General features: G+C 38.4%; 1 protein-coding gene across 2 annotated transcripts in view; it reads left to right on the plus strand.

Moving 5' to 3' along the window:
* Positions 1-2,388: 2,388 nt before the first annotated feature.
* Positions 2,389-21,202, plus strand: part of kitlga (kit ligand a) — a 41,103-nt gene continuing 22,289 nt past the window's right edge. For both annotated transcript variants that reach the window (XM_042496332.2, XM_042496333.2), the window contains exon 1: positions 2,389-2,684. In XM_042496332.2, coding sequence (XP_042352266.1) covers positions 2,670-2,684 — 15 coding nt within the window. In that variant the 5' untranslated portion in view covers positions 2,389-2,669. The remainder of the gene's footprint in view (positions 2,685-21,202) is intronic.

The raw sequence follows: 21,202 nt of genomic DNA on the forward strand, positions 1-21,202 counted from the left end.
CTTCTCTGTCAACATATGTTAGCTGGCATCATGCATTAACTACACCATTTGGAGCTTATTATGTGCTTAACACTTAAAAGTTTTGAAATAAATTTGGCTTCTTTGCTTTTGGCAGGTCTCCAGCTTCCTCCCACAGTCCAAAGACATGCAGCTCAGGTTGATTGGTGACTCTAAATTGTCCTTAGGTGTGACTATGAGCGTGAAAGGTTGTCTGTCTATATGTGTCAGCCCTGCGATGGTCTGGCGACCTGTCCAGGGTGTACCCCGCCTTCCGCCCGATGACAGCTGGGATTGGCTCCAGCCCCCCCGTGACCCTTACGAGGACAAGCGGTTATGGAAAATGAATGAATGCTTTTAGCAGACACTGAGCAAACTTTCATGTTCCCTCCAGCCCCTACAGTCAGCGCTTGACCTCTCAGCAAGAAATGTGTTGCTTCACTTTTTTTTTGTGTCAGAGGACCCCAGATGTGATTTATTTAGGTCTCAAAGAACTGAAAGTTGCTTTTATCCTTTTAGTTGTCCCAAGCCACAAAAGACAAAGAAAAACAGAAGATACTTGTTGTATGAATGTGGAAAAATGCTGAAATAAAAATGAATTCCTCAAAGGTCTGGTTTCAAAAGAGACCATTGTCACATGCAACGCTACAATGTTGCTAGGGGTTAAAATTATCAAGCAAATAACCACTCATGACATCAACAGGAAATGCTGTTAAATACAATTTGGTCACAGTAAAATCAGCATTAAGCAATCAAAGCAAATAACAGAGAAGCCCATTAAATCAATATAGTGAACATCACAGACACAGTGGTTTCTTTCACAAAATGTGAAATGTAACAAGAATACCTAGTGATGGAACACCAGTTATAATAATTAATAAGCACCCAACAAACAACAATACATGGAGACAAGGAAATGTAAAATGTTTCAAAGTTTACATGGTTCCAAACACCAGTACTCTGGGGAAACTCTTTTTTTCCACATCCACCACCAACCTACCTCCTTAAGGGACCCCTTCCTTCTTTACTCCTGTCAATGCATTTGCCTTGTGATTTCAGCCTTACCAAATACGTGGGTCATATGTGAATAAATTACTATTATGCATTCACACCAAAAGTTTTGCACAGCTCAGTTTCAAATATCAATGCGAAGATGCATATAGACGCAGAGATGCAGGTGATGCAAATCATGCAAAACTAGTTACATGAACATGCAAAATTTGCTCTATAAGTGCAAGTTGAAATTGTTCAACTTGCATGAGATATTCACGTGACACTATGATGCTAAAGCCATCAGCGCTGAGATCTGGTTGAGATTCTCTGGATGTTATGCATGTAGCCTCCATGTTCACATCACACAATTTGAACATGATGACTTGAAGAAAAAAGCTTTCATACCTTTTTAAAATGTATCTTCTAAATCTACAAATTTCTTGAAATTTGTGTAATATTTAGCACCAAGTTTTTCATTGCTCGTTTCACCATGTTTTTAAAACAAATTGCACCAGTTTGCCATTGGTTCAAAGACTGAAATACTTGTGAGAGGTTTTTTAAAGCCGCAAAAGAAAGTTGATGTTGCCCCAGGTTTAAAAGGATTAAAATAATAAAATGATAAATAAAATGATATGTTGTACAGACCATATGACACAAGTGATGTGATAAAACTAATCAAACCTTTCAGCGTTTTAATTCCTCACTGCTGTTGGCTTTTGGTGGCAATGTGCTTAATTTTGGCAGTTTATTGGCTTCCTCCATGCTGTGACTCACACATTGACTCATTCAGTTACTGAGTCACTCATTCACTAAGCTGCACACACAAAAGGGGAGTGCACATTTTACAGTTCAAAGGTTTTTTTCATGTCAAATCATTTTATGAATTGCTTTATTGTATCTTTGCAAGTGCAACCTCATAAAACACGGTGTTTCAGTTTTATTTGAAAATGCATGCAAGAATATATAATACAACTCATATGCAGAAAGTCCTGCAAAAAATTTTGTTTCTTTTTCTTTTCCTTTTTTTTGCTGGATGATTTTAAGTTATTGAAGCAAAGATGAGCCAATGCCTGGTTGCATTTGTATTGTGTCAGGTTTGTGCCTGAGAGACAGAGAGAACAAGACATCCTATTAAAACATAAAGGAACTAAATTTTTTTCGCAATTTTAATAACTTTATAGGAAATTACAAGTTAAATGTCTCAAAAACTACCACTTAGCAGGCAAATAAAGTCACTATGGATCAAGCTGCACATCAGTTTCATGCGTGATCTGGATCTGTTTATACTGGCACCGGCAGTTTTGGAGTGAACCTCTTAACACTGCGGCTCGTCAGAGGGCGGCTCTTTGGCTGCTCTTTTAAAAGCTTAACTCCCTCCCTCTACGCGCTGTCCCGCTCCGCCGCCGCGAGCCCTCAGCGTCTGGATCTATGTTGTAGGTAGTTGGGCTAGATGCCACACACCATTAGCCGGCAGGTTTCAAAGATTGAACGTTTGATTTCACATCTTTTGCCGTTGTTATTTTTCTTCTTCCCGGGGCTTCTTTTTTTCTCTGCTGCTTGGATACCGCTGACTTAGGCATTGGACATGTGCACACAGGATGATGACAACCCCTTTCCTCCCCGTAGAAGTAAAATAAAATAGGCTTTCGCACACACTGGATTTACTCCTGTCGTTCCATATGAAGAAGCCAAAAGTAAGTGGTTGTTTCTGTTTGTTTTTTGACTTGATTAAATGTGCTGCGGCGGTGTAGCGCAGTGTAGTCAAACTTAACCAGTCAAACGAGTAGTCAACCTTTAGATTTTATTCTCACCAGGCTCTGGATGTACTTAAATTGAAAGACACAAACTGGTGCGTAATGGGCTAATTAACTGAATAAAAGTGCCAGCTTGATCAAAGCTGTTCGGCAGCGCTTCGCTGTGATGTGGCTTAATTGTGCCTGTGGTGGCAAGGTATTTGACCTGCTCTGCTCCTTAACGAAGCGTTTTCCAAAATGCTCCACCTATTCAGAGTTTACAGCGTGTTTGTGTCTTCTTTATGGTGGAAGAGCCGCGCTGCCCGATCAATAAGTTTATATCAACGGCGCCAGTCAGGCACTTAAGTAGAGACAGTTACGCAAGGTGCAAATTTTTCCAAGAAGTGGATCCTCCTGAGTAGCCTATTTAATATTACAATGATTGCAACTATATTCGTGGATGTAGCAGAGGGAGACGGAATCACTTTATACATTTTTACATCCGAGACAGACATCCGTCAACGTAGACATTATTTATCCACGTTTTCATGTTGACACAAATCATTAGTGCGTAAATTAAGATGTTGTTAATCGGGACTAAAGTGAGGTCAGGATATCAGTTGATGTTTCTTCTGAATGCATTTCTGTTTACATTGGTAAAATTGAAAGATAGTCGTCTAGAGAACTGAACCACGTTTCATCCACCGCATGTCCGCAGGTTGAGACAGTCTACTTGTCTGTCAGTTTTAATAGCTCTGCAAGGCAGCTTAGACTCTGTGACTGCAAGCCCTGACACTATAATCTGTGACCTCTGACACGGCTGACCCTAAAATGTGCAAATTGACGACGGACGGCTTCTTTCAGTGCCATTCTTGTTGTGATGGCGAACATTTCTGCATTCTGACAGCAGCTGTCATTTTTTATTTCATCATCACTGCGCTGTTTTAATGAAAGATTTGATCCACAGTTCACCTCATGGCATTAGTTTATTTAATGTATTTTAAGTAAAAACCTTTTTTCTTCTTTAAAAATCCACTCACATGTCTGAAATGCGAAAATTGGCTTATTTAATGTGTGTCCGTTACATTAGAAGGTGTGTAAACTAAATTTAGACAGGTTTAACCTGCATTACATCCCTAGGCTGTTCGACTGAACCCTGCCTATATCAGGTTTTTGACTAATCTGTGCCTCATTCAACTTAAGCTTCTTTTAATGACTAAAAATGACAAAAAAGGAAAGAACATGAAATAAATCAATGCTGATATAACAGGGTTTGTGTGTGTATCCTGGAATAACAGTCTTTGAAGTTTCCTGGTGGGCGGCTGGGCATTTCTGCACCTCTGCTGCTGTTAATCATATGAATCTCAGTTTCCTTTATGCTTTTTTAATAAGGTTATACATTAAGTTGTGCCTGGCTGCATCAGCCGGTACCTTTCATCTTTTATTTACCACCCTTGCAACAGCTCCTGGTGCTTTCCACCATCACGTAACCGCGTGTATACAATATGAAGGCTATATGTCAGGAGTGTGATCTGTTAAGTTTTCTTGTAAATCCAAACAGATTTATGGGGTAAAATATTGCATTTATTGTGTACTGATGACTGTACTATTGGGTGTTTATAGTAAGTCACAACCAGGAATGATGATTGAATGATTCTTTGCCACACTCTCGGATAACTACAGGAGATGAGAGAAAGTGGGCAAGCAGGTCTAGGCCTTCACATCTCCACAGAACATTTGACACCAGTAGGGAGCGCTATAGTTTTCTGACGCCTCTCTACAGTGTTGGAGAGAGGAGTTGCTCAGATCTTCGGGCTGTGCGAGGTTCAGAAAGATGTCACAACTCTGTGAGCCCCAAAGTCCTTTATTGTTATATATCCCTGCAGTGATATACAGCACTCTTATTGTTGACCGGCTGAACTGCTCTCTTGAGTAACATATCCACCTAGGAGAAGTGACAGCTAGGTGAACAGCAGCTGGAGTGCTTAGGATGATTTACACATGTCCAGGCAGAGGAGACGTCATCCAACAAGGGCTGTAAAAACACAGGCCAACTGCTCACATGAATGATACAGGTTTGGACCAGAAGGCAAAGCATGGACATAAATGACATTTTACATCGTTAGATTGATTTTATCACATACAGGAGGTAGGCGTTATGGCGAGGAGGGTGTTAATGCATCACAATTACTCTCCAGTAATCACAGCTGAACGCACTGGCTATTTGATTATGAAAAGCATATAACATAGACTATGTATTTATAGAAATCTGATAATCAAGTCTCAGGTTAATGATTTGTTTTAATAGTTTATAATGACATGAGTTCAGTAAAGAGAAAACACAGTAACTGCACAGAGGATCAAATAATGACTTCCTCTAAAGTGGATTTTCTAATTTAAAAGCCACATTAAATCACTGTTTGCTGCTCCTTACACTCTGTTGTGAACAACTTTTGTCTCATCTGTAAGTCATTGCCCAGAGCCGATTCAAGACACCTTTTGGAGGCAGGTGTGGCGCCGGTAAATTTCACTTAGATGTCTACACTTACTAACGCTCGCAATCAATCAATATTATTTGTCACATGTAATCATAGAAGGTACGATTCAGGTGAAATGTAACCCCACCAGTTGCATGAATTTGTGTATTAGAAAAAAGGAATTTAAATAAGAATAGTAATAAATGTGTATATGTTTGGGGGGCAGTCTGAGGCAGTGACCCCGTTCAGGATCCCAGCAGCTAGAGGGTAGAAGCGCTTCCTGTGCCTCTCTGGTTGGCCTAATGTATCCGGTGTGTTCTTCCAGACCTCAACAGGAACAAAGGGGCATTTTCCAAGTTCATTTCTCTTTAATGATTCCCCGAGACTTCATCTTTCTCATGGTTATCAGATAAATCAGCAGCCTGCATCAGTTTATTATGATAAATGTTCATACCTCAATGCTGCGTATGAAATGACTCATGTTTTAATCACAGCTTGGGCCTGGCTGCACATTTTTATGGGTATCAATCACTGCCACATTATTGTGTGTCATCTTAATTAATGTTCCCTTAATGTTCCAAGTACTCCACTTCAATTTGTTTTCACATTCTTCTCTAGTTTTTTTTTTTTTTTATGGCTGCCCTTCTAACAGTGAAACAACATTTAGATATCTTTGATGCCATTTTGCCCCTGCCTGGATTTTAACCTTAGAACCTGCCCACTCCAGGGAGTAGGGGGATTTGTCTGGCATCGTGATTTGAACCAACCATTTCTTAGTTAACGTGAAAAACAGTCCAATTGGGGCCACTGTCGAGCAGTGGCAAGTTCTGCACCGAACTCATGAGGAGCTATACTAACAATAGTAAGCGCTATAGACAAGATCGACCCTACTATCAAGGCTGTTCTGAATGGTCATGTCTTGTCAATACCACAAAACATCCTCACTTTGCTCTGCTCTGTTCTTAAAACTCAGTAAAACCCACTATGTTGGAATGACTATGCATCCGGGTGGACTTAAGATGACGTTAGATTCAGGCGGATGTGTTAATCTTTAATGATTGTTTGGGGAAAATCAAATCCCCCTCCCCCACGGAAATCCGTTACAGTGGACGCAGTGTCAGATTGAAGCCTGAAATGTAACGTATGAGTTGAGAATTCTGACTTACATCAGACAATTTTTATTTGTAATTCAGCTCAACATAAGAAACCTTTTAACAAGTTCCTTTCATTTCAACCTCCAGGAAAAGTTGTGTAGGTTTGATAACACTCTGATTAGTGGGCTCAGTCCGCTACATTGTTCTTTGCCAAACATGTGGGCTTGAAGCAGTTTGATGAACATTGATCTCCAGGGTCCCATGTTATTGCTAAAACTGCTTTCAGTTGACTTGGTTATGTGCTTCGTTTTTGTGCAATCTGGAAAATCTGTGTACTTTGAGCACACATGAGCAATTTCCTAATAATATGTAGTATCCTGGAATTTTGTAGAATTCAGAATCCAGCCCAGTTGCCAGAAGTAAATGCTGGCATTGTACATTTCTGCAAATAAGATAATATACTGTGAACATATACAAAACTCTAAGTTGAAATATTTTTCTTATTTTGCACAATTAATGAATTTTACATATGCTTAAAAGCATTGTATTTTATGTGTCCATCTGCTGGTGGGCCATCATGATGCATGATATGATGTTAATTACACAACAGGAGAGACTTGATGATGAAAAGTGGATATATCAATATTGGTCATCGTCATATTGGAATTGGTCATCAATAATATCAGTTTTTATATATTTTGGCATATTGGATATCGGCAAAAAACCCAATATTGCACATCCATGTCAAACCACTGCTTGGAATCAAGAAACAATGAAACAGTTTTTAATAGTCACTGCTGTGTCACCACGGAGAGCTGTTGATTTTATCCAAGACAGTGCAGCTTTTCCAGCTTGAAACGTGCCCCTTACACTGGGTATTTTAAGCCAAAACATGATCTTTTCCTAACCATAATCAATTTTTGTGCCGAACCCTAACTGCACATTAATCTTAGCACTTCTGAAACAAATCAAAATCCTCAAATCAAAATTCTCAAAACAAATCCTTGGTTTGCAGAAACATACAACGCTAACATTTTTTGTGGTGATTGCACTGCAGAATCCCATACATTTTTGATCTAGACTAAATACTAAAATCTATCACTGTACATCAGTTACGAAAAAAATGTCCATCCTTTACACACAGAGCTCATGTTTGATGTCAGATGAAGGACTCTTTATAGGGCTTTATTTGCACCATCGACTTCCCAACAGGAGAAACTCAATACATGGAAGAACAACACTGGATGTGCTTTACATCTAAATACAAGTGAACTGAAAAACATTGAAAGCTTTGTGGTGCAGCTGCGTGTAACACATCTTGCACATTACTGCAGTTTGTTCACTTTCACATAATAATAAACCGGCTCATACACGTCTGCTCCCCCTGCTCGTGCTCGTTGTCGAAGTTTCAAAACAACCAGAGAGTCAGTGTGCTGTGGCTGTCTGTTTTTCCAACACGTGCTGAAGCTTCTGTTTGGACATTGTTAGACTCATCATGCTGCACATTATCGTTTAAGTTAATAAGTCGATTATCTTGTTTTGAAAATCGAGGGAAGCCAAAATCGTAATCAATATTAAAATCCAATTAATCGCCCAGCCCGAAGTTGCGATATAATATACTTTTCAAAACCAATTTTTACACCGCAACTGAGATACTGAAGAAAGAGCAGGGTGCTCATAGCGGTTGCAGTGCGGGTGAGCAGATGCAAAAACCACTTTGGTAGGTGTTCTCTGGTGATGGAACATTATTTCTTAACACTGTGTCTGAGCTACATTTCAAACTCAGTGTAACAAACCCATGTGTTTTGTGGAAAATGTCAAATTAGCTCTAAATCTTCATGCAGTCACACTCTTCACGAACCCAAACCGAAACACATGCAGAATCAATAAAAGCAACAAAGCAAGGATGATTTGAGTTACAGGAATCTCTTCCATCACGGAGCCCAGGCCTCATGCCTGAGCATTTGATGTCTTGTTTCTGCAGCAGCAGGAAGAGGTTCGGTGTGGTGTCACAGATCCAGACAGAGGCATGTCAGCAGTCACTGCCCAGTCTAACCTTAACTATCCTTACAGAAGGCGTGTCTTCAGGCAGTGAAAGCATTTCGTAGGAAATCTGCCGATACACCTCCTGGGAACTTTATCTGTGGTAGATTTCTGATGTTTGGAAGATAACATTCCTAAGAAGTCATTTTGTCTTCCTCCGGACTGTGACAGATGAGGCGAAGTGTGTGTTTGTCTATGTACAAGTGAGTGGCTGACGTTTCAGAATATCCCCATGAAGCCCTGACAGAAAACAAACTGAGCATGTAAAAACAATGTTTATAGTTCTTTGAACCATAAACCCCTCCATATAAGATGTGTCTGTTAGGAAATCCGACAGGCCTCTTCAACCTGACGTGCCTGCTTAAAGATGACCGGTTGTGTCAGTTCAAAGATTTACTACACTTAGGTTCGGGCTTGTCTTTGCACAAAAGGCGCAGTGAGTGGCGGTCATGTGAATGCAAACATTAGTGGGGGAAATGACTGTCACATGGCTGCGGTACACGACCGGAGCCAGGCTGATGGGTCTGTGCTGTGGTTTGGCAGGAAGTGTGATCCAGAAGCCACAGTGATACATTTATCAAAGGCAATTACCAGCGCTTCACTTGGCAGCCGCTCATTTTCTCTCCTCTAAACTCCAAGTGCCTGACTGGCTTAAGATGAGAATTTATGGGGCTCTGCGTGATTCACGAGAGTCTTAAATGTATTTCCGAATTAATTTCTAACCTTAGAGTTCCGTTTAAACTGTTGATTGCTGCTGCTTGTAGTTAAACTTTTATACAAAAAATTTGGGACATTGTATAAAAATTCCATCAATATATAATGCAATCATTTGCAAATCCTTTTAGAATTATTTTCAGCTGAATACAGTGCAAAGACAAGATATTAATGTTCAAACTCTAATTTTTGTAGATATACACTCATTCTGAATTTGATACCTGCAACATGTTCCAAAAATATTGGAACAGGGGCACAGAAAGACTGGGAAAGGTGGAGGATGCTCAAAAAACACCTGTTTGAAACATTTCACAGGTAAACAACTGAACTGGTCACAGGTGATAGTATCTAGATTGGGTTTATATATTTATAGGCATCAGTGCCTTCTCCGATTAACGTGCCCTAACATGCCATTTATTGCGTCAAAATAAGTGAAAACAGCTGTTGCGTGTGCCAGAATTTTTCTAAAATATTTTAGGTGTGGGCTTTTCTTTTGGGCATGCATCTCTATGCAAGGGCATGCATCTTGCCAGCATTTTGCAGCTTGCCAAATGGTGAGTCAATTTGTGCATGTTGCAGAACAGATTATAAACATGCGGTGAAAGTGTGCTGCAAACTGTGGTAAAACCCCAGTTAAGATGCATATTGGGAATGTGTTTGATAGAAAGGAAACATACAAAGAATGCTCCTGAAATCTTAATAATACCGGCACATCCCAGGCATCCTAATCAGAAAATACTGCATTTGGTAAAAGGCCTAGTTTGGAATATCCAAATGTAATATGCTAGATTCAAATGTTTGTCACACGAGCCGTATCAAATTCAAAATATTGTCTTAGTAATTGGAATATCAGTGGAAAATTAGTGTGCATGTAAATGTTGAACCTGAGCAAATTGGTCTGATTTTTATTAAAACATAGGGGCATATGGGCAACGAGGCAAGAAATTTCCAGATTGCTAGAAATTGGTAAAGGGTGACAAAAATGACTTGAACGTGAGTTTAGAAAATTAAAAAAAAAAAAAAAAAACTTGGGTAAAATGCAATTTCATTTTTGCTTGGGTTTCAAAGGGTTAAAGGTGCGACTAATATTAAACATTTTTAAAAAAGACGTCTACCATTTGTTGGCTTTCTCTGTTTTTTTGTCATTGTCATTTAGTCTTTGATATTAGCGTGCTGGTCCCTAATGAAATTGTAGTGGCCATTTTTCACTATTTTCTGACATGATTAAACTATAAATGGATTTGTTAAAAGCATAATAATAATGATTACTTTCCTGATTCAAGATATTGCACTTGCTTATTCTATAACTGTTAAATTTCTTTCCAGTTTCTTTTAATAAATGCATGCGCTTCTCTCAAAGGGAATATGATTGACTCACTAAGAGAGTAGAAACCTGGCAGCCGCTTCACTGGATGCATCAAGTGTTCATTTAAATATTCTCCTCTGCAGTATTCTCAAGTAGCACAAAACAGAGAATAAAAATATTGCTTTTTGTGGTTTCTGCTTTAGCCAAGACGAACATGATATGAACCAGCTTTACATCAGCAGTGCTTCTTTAAAAATAAACCACTTTACTTCTTTCACCTCTTAGAACGTTTTCAAAAATCAAATCACATTTTGGACAATTTTACACTTAGTTAAAGTGTTCATGCTCTGTTGTTGAGCGGGAAAATTCCTAGAAATTCCCTCGATAAACCTTTTACCGCAGCCAACAAAGTCAAACAAGTCTGTTTTTGTTGGTTCCTGAACACTGACAATTAGGGCTTTTAGAGATTTCGCAGAGTAACAGCATCTTTCAGGGTATTAAGAGAGAGTGGTTCACATAAACCCCCTTTTTTTTGAACTATTACCAAAAATACTGGAGGAGCGAAAATTTAAACTCTCCTACTGTGAGTCATTTTGGCAGTACAAGGGCACAGTAGGTAACATCTGGATGTAATGTTGCACTACAAGCCGAGACCTGACAAATCTGATTGTAATATTGCCCAAGAGGCTCGGATCCATTTACTTAAAATAGGATTTGCTGTGTTTATGTGGTGTTTTGAGGCAGTATAAGTTGTTTCGGTTTCCCTTGTGTGTGTAACCAGAGTAAGTGAGGACATATTGCCTGTGTCGAGGACATCTGAAGCAAATTCTCCCATGACTGGCAGATAACTATCCTTTCCTCTAAGAAGCATCAAATTTAGTTGGCACATTCATGGTGTTGTGGTTGTGTTACATGTGTGTTCTGGCTCTTTGAAACAACTCAGGTCGGTGTGACTGGCGTGTAGCCTTAAACTCACATAATTAACGGAAGGTCCCTTTTGCACGTGGGACCCCTCGATATTTATAAGAGCGTGAAGTCATATTGAGCAGTGAGCTATTTCAGTGTGCATCTGACTCAGAGCAGTCACAGCCGAAGGCCCTTAAGATGAGTTTGATTTTTCTACTGTTCATTTAAATCATCTGTTTGGTCAGAAATTGCAGTTTCCACATGATTACTTTTTCCTAGAGCTAGGAAGAGAGTCCAGGAATGGCAAGTGATACAGAAGTTAAAAACGGTGTTAGTCATCTCTGCTGTTGTTCACATGGATGCACGTGGCTTTTGTCATAACCACATTGCTCTGAGCTTGACATGTTGTGCAGTCAATGTAAAATGTTCCTTATTACATGCTATTTTTGATTATTTTAGCATGACTGGTTTTGTGGATGTTATTTTCTTAAAGGTAGCAATCGTATGCTTCTCTTTGATTTTGATTTTTTACAGTAAAAGACTATATTTTAATCTTTTAATCTGCTAACTATCACTGCAAACAGTTATCTAATGAGTTTTTCTCAATACGTGTAAAACCCCTTTTGATTAACAAAGTAAGTACCCTCTCCCAAATGCTAAATATCATCCAAGCAGTACCCTCCGGGGCAACAAAATAAAATGAAGCAAACATAAAAGTGCCAAAACTGCAGTTCCTCTAATGACCACTTGAGGCTGAGTCCAAATGTGAGTAGATCTCCATAGACTCCATGTTAAAATGCCCAACTTTACAGCAGAAAAAAACATGTTTACAGCCTGGTACAAAAACAGTTTTTTTCTCTCTTTCTAATTTACCCATTTTTGGATAACTGTACCTGAGATGTATTTTGATATAACTCGTTTAAATGTTTTTAAGACTTAAAGTTGCGCGTATTCTAGTGTATTTGAGGAAGAATTTAGTGACAGCTCTTGCTACTTAAATGTTTTCAGCCTATTACTTTGCTACAAACACTATTTTGTCTGTTCACAAAAGTAGCTTGCAACTGCATGTTACAGTTACGGCCCTCAAAATATGTTGGGGTTTTTTTTCTAAATTTTTTAAGTAGGTGGCACATTCCTTGTCCTCTTCCTTTACCCCTATCTCAATCAAGGTTACATTCATTACCAGTAAAACCTCTAAAATAGCACATAGCAGATAAAAATCAGCCATTACTGACTATAGTCATACTTATCTTGGGATTAATCACAAGATCAAAACTTCAGTGTTTTTACAGTTCAGTACCTGCTTTGCAATGGAATTATTCAGGAGTAAAACAAGGCACATAGAAGTATAGCTGAGCTGCGGGTAGGAAGTTGTGAAGGTAAAAAGTTGGCAGGACATCTGCAACGGAATCTGATTTTTAAAAAAAAGCAATTACACAACTCAACTTTCTTCCATGTTGTCCAAGCCAAATTCCCCTCTTGCAGTTAGTGCATGTTAACCAAATTTGTCTTCCCAGTCATTTGTTGACATAATAAGTGATGTGGCTATAAAGGGACTGTAAGGGGATCATAAAATATCACCTCTCCATTCCAAAGGAAACAACAGAGAGCATACAGTCATTAAATGCATTTTGTCTTCATCCTCCCACCTTTCAAATTTGCTCTCAGTGGTGAGATCTCATTTCCGGCTTGACACCAGACTAAAGCAATTAAAGCACCAACAGTTTAAGTCAACATGTCGTTGAAAGAGGCATCAATTTCTTTGGGTAAATTGTGCCTGGATTTACTTAAAGGTTTCAGACTACAGAGATACAGCAAACTTCACATTGGAAAACAAGTAAACTGACCTAACGATGGCTATTAAACTTCAATCTCGGGACAAGTCTCACAGACAGAAATCTAACTTAGCTACCGTGCCATCTTAAACAGCAAATACAAAATGAAAATTCTTGTCCAGAAATGTGGAATAACAAGACCTCACAAGATCAATGGACACACTTACTGGTTTCAAGTTTGAAATAGGAATCGCGTGTGTACTTGGCTACCTTTTAATTTGTGTGTGTCTAACCGGCTCAAGCTCACTGAAACTTTGATGTTTTTTTTGGTTAGGAATTTAGTAAACACAAATCTTTGAAACCCATTTTTTAACACAACGGGTGTTCTGTCTTCCACCAAAGACATGGTGACATCTGGTCCCATTAGACATTTGAGAAGCTTCACTTGTTTCCTGTTTTTCTGTGCAACATGTGCTGAACCATGAAAAAAAACAAATTAATTGTTTTATGATGTATTAAATCAGCCATTTCAAAACTGTTTGAAGCTCTTTGCTCACAACTAGCCATTGCTACATGTGACTTGCTCATTACCAGAAGCACCAGAGCCATTATTATGTGGCTTAATTGATCTCAGCCCAAATGGTCTCTACCTCGGACTGCATGTTCAGCTGTTGGGAGAAAAATTCTCCAGAACTGTGTAGCCTTACTTAGAGGTCAGAATAGAGTTGGTTGATGAAAATAGGATAATCAAGATAAAACAACTGTTGTAACACATTTTATTTCGCAATGATGCTCCCAGTTTGTCTTGTGTTATTAATCTAGTGCATCTCTTTCCTTTAGTGTGGTGTGCTTTTGCCTCTCCTCAAAAGCCCAAATTCACTCCTAATCAGGCTATGGCAGTTCAGTTCACCTCAAGCCAAGACAACACTGGAGGCCATTTTTTGGTGTCAGTGATTTTTTTTTTTTTCATAACTGTCCATGCTGTTCTTTTTCTCTGGCAGAAAAGTTTTGGAAGAGCATTGATGAGCGCTTCATCCCAGTACTGAGTGCTTTTTTAATGAAGCATTGCAAAAGGGTTTAATTTTCATGACAGCAATACAGTGTCTTCACATTAATGTTAGTAAAGTAACAAGCAATAATGTACCTTTGACAGAGAGGGCTGCTTACAGAGTTAACAACAAGCTATGGTGATAAAAGCACATCAGTTAGCAACAACATTCAGGGTCCTGCTGATCTGCCCCCACAAATGAGCTTTTTTGTCTTTTTTGTGATTGTTTCTGACTGTAAATATACAGTTTAGGATAGACAGTAAAGCAGTGATAGTGAGATCAGCAGCGCCTTTCTGAAAATTTCACAGTTTTTCATCCAGAAGTAGTTGGAGTGGCGGCACAAGAGATTAGGGATGCTCTAAAGGCAGAACCTAGGTGCAGAACTTTTTCTTTAAGCAGCTCCAGCTATTCCCATGCATTCATATTGATTTTCATTTGGAGCACTATTGGAATATATATATATATATATATATATATATATATATATATATATATATATATATATATATATATATATATATATTGTTTTTGGCACCACACGACAGAGCAGCAGAATGCCAGGTGCAGTAAAACTTTACCGTTGATCGTGCAAGGGCAAAAAGTTTTCATTCACTCTCCTTTTCAGCAACTTCTTCTCTCATCCATCAATCTGATTTGATCGTCTGATCAGTTATCCACATTGTGACCTTAACTAACACAAACTGCTGCAGAGGAAAAAGAGAATTCATGAAAAGTTCACTTGCACCACATTCACTTACTGACTAAAACCTCAGAATTAAGAGAGGGAAAACACACATGAAGAAAATTTTTCTAAGAATTTGGCCCTTTTGCAAATCACAATGCACCAATCTAATCTACTGGATCAGTTTCGGCCAAATACTGACTGTATTTAGTGGCTGACTAAAACCCAATCCACGTCAATTACAGGTTCGTCATTAAAATCATCAAACGATTCACTTTCACTTATGCTCTAATTTGGATTTATTCTGTCATGACAGGTCATTCACTCAAATTATAACACCTCAATGACAGTTCCATGTTGCAAAATATTATCCGATTAATCCCAATCAGTGAGGTAGCTGCTATACCTTATTAACTGGGTATGGTATTGGCTCGATTCAAATTATCAATGTCATTATGAAGTTCATTGTTTCTTTTATAAGTTACAGTCATTCATTTATTCAAGGCTAGCTGTTGACTCAGTACATAATAATTCCTCCCCATTAGTTCCATGCAGTGCAGAAGTTCTTATTCAGGTTTTTTTATTTGGGGAAAACGTGAGCAACGGTATGGGTTCAGTACTTAGAACCCAGAGTTCATTATTGTGAAATTGTTTATTGTATGCCTACTAGCTAGTGGCTGAGCTGTAGGAAATGTTCCCCAAACCCTTAAACCAGCCAAGTGGCTGTTTTCTCACGCCACGCATTGCTGCTAATGTTGACAGACACGTCCTTTCATCTGCATCAGAGGCTTTCACTGATCAGCTTGAAATCTTAGAAAAACAATAATCACCATGTTTATCAAGAGATATTACCATGGTACGCAGCAGTCTTTACTACTAAGAACCACCCCCGACAAATGCCTCTGAAGACTCTGCACAAGCATATTATATGTCTGGCTCCTCTCTATTACCTTGAAGTGCATTTGGTTAGTGCCAGAAGACAGCAGACTGAACATTGTCAGACTGTAATTTGATTTACACGTGAAGTAAGTGAGCTCTTGTCGCAATGAAAACTAGAGTATGTCCAGTTTTTGTGTCAGGGCTTTGTTATTTTAGCATCCTTTGTCTGAAAACACATTTGTCAAGTTTTAAATTTAAGGTAAGGTGATTACTGTAATTTGGTCCCACTAAGACTTTTTTGTAGAGCTTGCAGTGAGTCATTTGCAAGAGCAAGATTGCAAGTGTTGTGTCGAGGCTTTCCTATTTTAGTCTTTTTTTTTGTACCATTTGATGGTCTCAAAATAAATGCAACAAGCCATTTTAATATGCAATCAAGGTAATGGATCTGATGATGACTTCGGTCATGCTCTTGGTAATGTCTGAGTCCTTGCCAGTTCTACAAGTCCGAAATGACATTTGGATAAGAAATACTTCTGAAGCTGTCTGTATAGTCTTATCTTTATGGATTTTATGAGGCAAAAACTGCTTTCTGAATATTGGGCTTTTTTTCCTGTGTAGCTTTACCCATCAAGATGTTAAATATTGACACGTGAATGTGACAGTTCTTTACAGTGTGTTGTAGAAGAGAAACATGATTTTTTTCTTCCAGATTTTCTTTATTTGTCATCTTTATTATGCACTTCCACACATAAAAACAAATTAGGTTTCCTCCAAAAAACAAAAACAGTGCAAGTCAGTAACACGTAGCAGAATTAAAATAACCATGCTGGTTGAAAATTTTAAACAGCACGAAGCAAAAATAAATGTTGCCACTGTGTCCAAAGTCCCAAAGGATATAAACACTGTCATGAACATAGATTGTTTAATACTTCAGTTTTATCTCCCAATATTCAATGTAAAGTCATGTTTTGATCATTTTGTTTCGGACAACCCAAAAAAAAAAAAAACACATTAAAGGGGCTTAAACAAACCCTAGAATGAAGCATTACATTAAAACCCTTGTTAACCTTAGCAGAGATCAGCTCTAGAACATCTGGACAAAAACAGCGGCTTGATATTATCTTTACACAGCCTTTGTCATCTGCCCTGCTGTAATCCTCGTTATGAAACATTGTAATATTGCACTGCAAAATTCAAAGCAGTGATCTAAGCATAAGATTAGGATAAGATATCCATCTCTCCGGCAAAACAGGCTGCATGTTGTTATGGTCGACTTATGTCATGCAAGGCCCTGTGTTCGGCTTTTATGAGATTATGTGGTTAAGAGGGGCACAAGGCTGGCAGTCTGGAAAGGTTCAAAGCGGTGGTGGAAAATGAGAGAGGGGTAATCATCCTCTGCGCCAATATGATGAGGGTGAGTTAGCCTCAAGAGCTGTAATGCACCTCACAATGATGGACAAGAGGGCTTCAGTTTGGAAGGTTGTACCTCCCTTTCCAACTCTTTAGGTTTGATACCAGCTGGGCCTGCTGCTGTACAAATAAAAGTGATTTTTCCCCATTGTTCCAGATAGAAATGGGGACCATTTCAGCTTGGAAAATATTTGCATTGCCTATCAGTGCAGCTGTGACTTCAGCCTCTTAAGGTCACTCAGAAAGTGTCAGTGAAACATTTAAATGAGTGAGTTGAAGTCATGTTGCTTTTCTCACTGAAGCCTTGTTGTTTATTGATGTGTTTGGCCCAAGCTTTGTGTTTGGAGTCCATGAGCATTTTTTGAAACTTGTAGAAGCAAGATGTGTTTGTTTTTACAAGGGTATCATTTCACTGACATGTTTTCTGTCTGTTTCCTTGTTGAAACAAGATTGCTTATGATAAGATAGGAATTGTTGCATTTTGAATCTTGGTTTTGCATGACAGAATGTTACAATAATGTTGTAAGCATGGTGTGGACATGGTTTCACCATAAGAAATGCATTTATTACAGCAATAAAAGTCTTAACTTTACAAGCTACATTTTATGTGTGAGAAAATCAGCACTGATATTTTAATACACTGCAAGAACTAAGGAAGATACAATACATGAAAGTAAATTACCTACCAACCCAAACCACCCTGGTTACTCTTGCTAGTAATCTAGTTAGCAAGTCCACTATTCCAACAATCAGTAACTCCAGTTTGGTCGAAATAAGTCCTTAATTTATCAAGTTAGATTTAAAGTCACATGCCATTATTCCACATGGTCTCTCTCTGCTGCTGGCTGTTTACAGTCCTGTAACTTCTCCCTCCATCACTAGCTGTCGCAGTGTCTTTTAGCTCAGCTGCCTGTTCCACTAGTGGAGACCAGAGTCTGAGCTCTGGTGGTGCGTGCTGTGTACTAAATACAATGAGTTTAATTGAAAGAGGTGCACCTGTATTTATGATGGTATTGAAAAACATATCTTCACATTTCTAAATATCCTAGTATACTGTAATACCGTGGTAACTAATAATTGGACAGACCCAGAACTCTGTCATGACCAGGTTTAGTCTTAGCAAAATGGTGGAAAATAATTTGAATACAGTAATACATATGTTGAAAACAGAGCTCTTTTTTATCCCATGCATGGTGGCACTAAATATTTCCCTATAAATATTGCTTTCTACATAAAGTATTAACTAAGACACCACCCTAAAGAGCTGTTGAAGCTATCCATTATAAGCTGCACTTAATTGAGTTTATTTGAATATTTTGCACAAACTACTAATGAATGGATTCATGATAAGCAAACCTAATGGCTGACAGCTACAAGGTTGCATACAATGGACATAACAGCAACTGCATGCCTAGTAAGTAGCCTCTTGCATGTCAAATTTCCATTGCAGTTTGTATCGAAGCTGTTAGGGTGCATGATGTTGGTTTGCTTTCCTTGATGAAGGTTTAGTTTACTATATTTGAGCGAGACTGTGGAGCTATGGAGGAGTGAAGGGTGAATCTGACTCTCAGCGATGCCTCACTTAAGCAGTCTCGCTCTTAAAAATGAATAACTTTGGGCCTTGGTAAAATGTAAACAGGTGAGTTATATGAAAATTCACTACCTGTACAGTTGTCATAAATATTAAAATTAGAGACCAAAACATTTTTGTACCAGGCTTTAAACAGGTTTATTTCATCTGTAAAGTTGAGCATTTTAACATCAGGGTCTGTGGGAATTGACTCACCATTCCATGAACTGCAATTTTTGGCAATTCCACATTTATTTTTTATTTATTTATTTTTTTTTACGCTTTATTTTTTAGCCCTGGAGGTTGCAGCTTGGATCTTCAGCATCCAAAGGCCCATAGAGCAAGCACACTATTGTTTTCTTTAAACCTGCCCTCCTAACCGGTTGCTTTTAGGCTTGTTCACCTGAATTGCAGTTGCAAAATAAAAAAACTCTGGATTCAGCGATCAGTGAATTATGAAATTTTTAGGACATAATTATAAAAAATATGGGCTATTTAAATTTTCACACTTGAAAGTTGATGTACCTCAAAAATATTCATTTTGTCATTTAATTGTCAGTAAACATCACTGAAAGTATTAACATAATGCAAAAAGTATGTGTGCATGTTTGTTACAGATTTAATTTTGGGATGAATGCAGATGTTTTGCTCCCGTTGTAGGAGTTTCTTTGGCTGGTGCACATTTTGTTTGTTCTCACTGCCCCGAGTATACTCCACAATCATGTGTCTTTGTATTGACTTTGTGTGCAGTCCCATGGCTTGTAGAATTTGCTTCTCTCTCAGTCTGATTGTACCTTTAACCTGCAATAAGCATCATCAGGCGCATCAAGAGTAATTAAACAGCAGCAAACTCCAGAACCAATCAATGAAGGTACAGCATGCAGGAGCACAAGAACATGGACTTTTACATAATTGAAGAAAGTCTTACAAAGTCCAACAGGAGTAGTCTAGACAGATCAATACTACAATAACCAAAGGTATGCAAGAAAGCACTCAGTCAGCAGAAGTCTTGAACACCCTGTTTCCTGTCTATCTCCTTTGAAATAATAAGAGAGACGATAGAAAAACAATTTGTGTTAATACTGTAAAACAAATTGTAAATCAAATTAAGGAAACAGGTTATAATTTTTTACCTCTCAGTTCATCTTTTAACATCTGATACAGCAGTATACAGTTTTACACAATGATTGTTTTTTTTTTTTTTACCAGACTGTAAACTTTTTTATTTCTGCTGTGAAGTTGGGCATTTTAAAATTGCACATTGACTCTGTTTTGGAGCCAGCCTCTCGTGAACATGAGAGGAACTGCAGTTTTTGACAGTTCTGCATTTGTTTTATTTTTACGCCACAGAGGTTGTGGCATGGGTTGAAGAACTGCTTTATTTTAATTGAAACTTGAAACAGTTTCGAAAACACATAAGTAGTAAGTGTAGTAAAGCTGAAAATTGGGTTTTATGTACTATTTTGTTTTAATTAGTGATGAGTCTGGCAGTGGCATTTTAAACAGAGGAAAGAATTTAAGTGATCTGCATAAAACCTGCAAAACAGATCAGCCTCGAAGGCAAGAAACAATCAATCATAGTCTGTTGGCAATCCAAATCTGGGAATCCTGCCATCAGATGTTTCTTTAGCTTTAATCTTTAATCAATTATAAAATAAAATTTGACTGATGTAGTTCATATAATGAGATTATCTGCCATGCTTTAATAGTTAAACATGGCAGAGGAGCATGCAGTTATGCACCCACAAAGGGACTGTTCATAAAAAACTTAATCTATTTTCAGCACTACATGCTCCACTGAAATTTAACCTCCGTCTTGCCATCAGAACAAAGGGTTCATCTAACATAAGTAGCTTTCAGCAGGCGTGTTTCATGGGCTGTGAATCTGTCTCATAAAGACCCCAGGATTGTCGGCTGATATCCCTGTCATCACTCATGCATCACGTCCTGCTGTGATTACTGTTGTGTTTACTTTGCCCTACTTGCTCTCACAAAAAAAAAAATAAAAAATCCACAGGGGTGACCATTCAAAGAATTATTAGTGAGTGGCAACTGTGAGCTCTCCTTGTTGCTCATAGCTGCTCTGTTCTCAGCATGTTGAGAGCACATTGTGCAGAACATCCCCCCTCCCTTACTGCCTTCACTCTACATGCGCTCAGGACATGTTAAAGAAAACATGGGTGGTTTTCTGTTTATGTTTGCACATGGTTTTGCTAAAAAAAATTCTTACAACTGGAAAAAAAACAACGAATATCTGGTCATGTAGGAAAACCATCTTAAATGTCAGAGTATGCACACGCTGTAAGTGAATCTAGTTTGGGAGTGGCATTGCTCAATACATACATCGGGCTTTCTGAGTGACAGCTATTTGTCATTGGTTTTTGGCAGTGTTTCAAGATGACAGGAGCTTTCCTGCACTGGATTCTGTCCAAACTGAATTGGCAGGGTTATTTTTTATTTATCTTTTTCACTGGTTTAGTTTTGATAGCATTCCCTTGCCCAGAAATTTAATTTGTTTAATGTTTGTTTGACATGAAGGCATTAGAAGCCACCGCCTGCTGAACCATCTTTCAA

Source organism: Plectropomus leopardus, chromosome 7, assembly GCF_026936395.1.
Source record: "Plectropomus leopardus strain MGB_pleo_1.0 chromosome 7, ASM2693639v1, whole genome shotgun sequence".
Taxonomy (NCBI): domain Eukaryota; kingdom Metazoa; phylum Chordata; class Actinopteri; order Perciformes; family Serranidae; genus Plectropomus; species Plectropomus leopardus.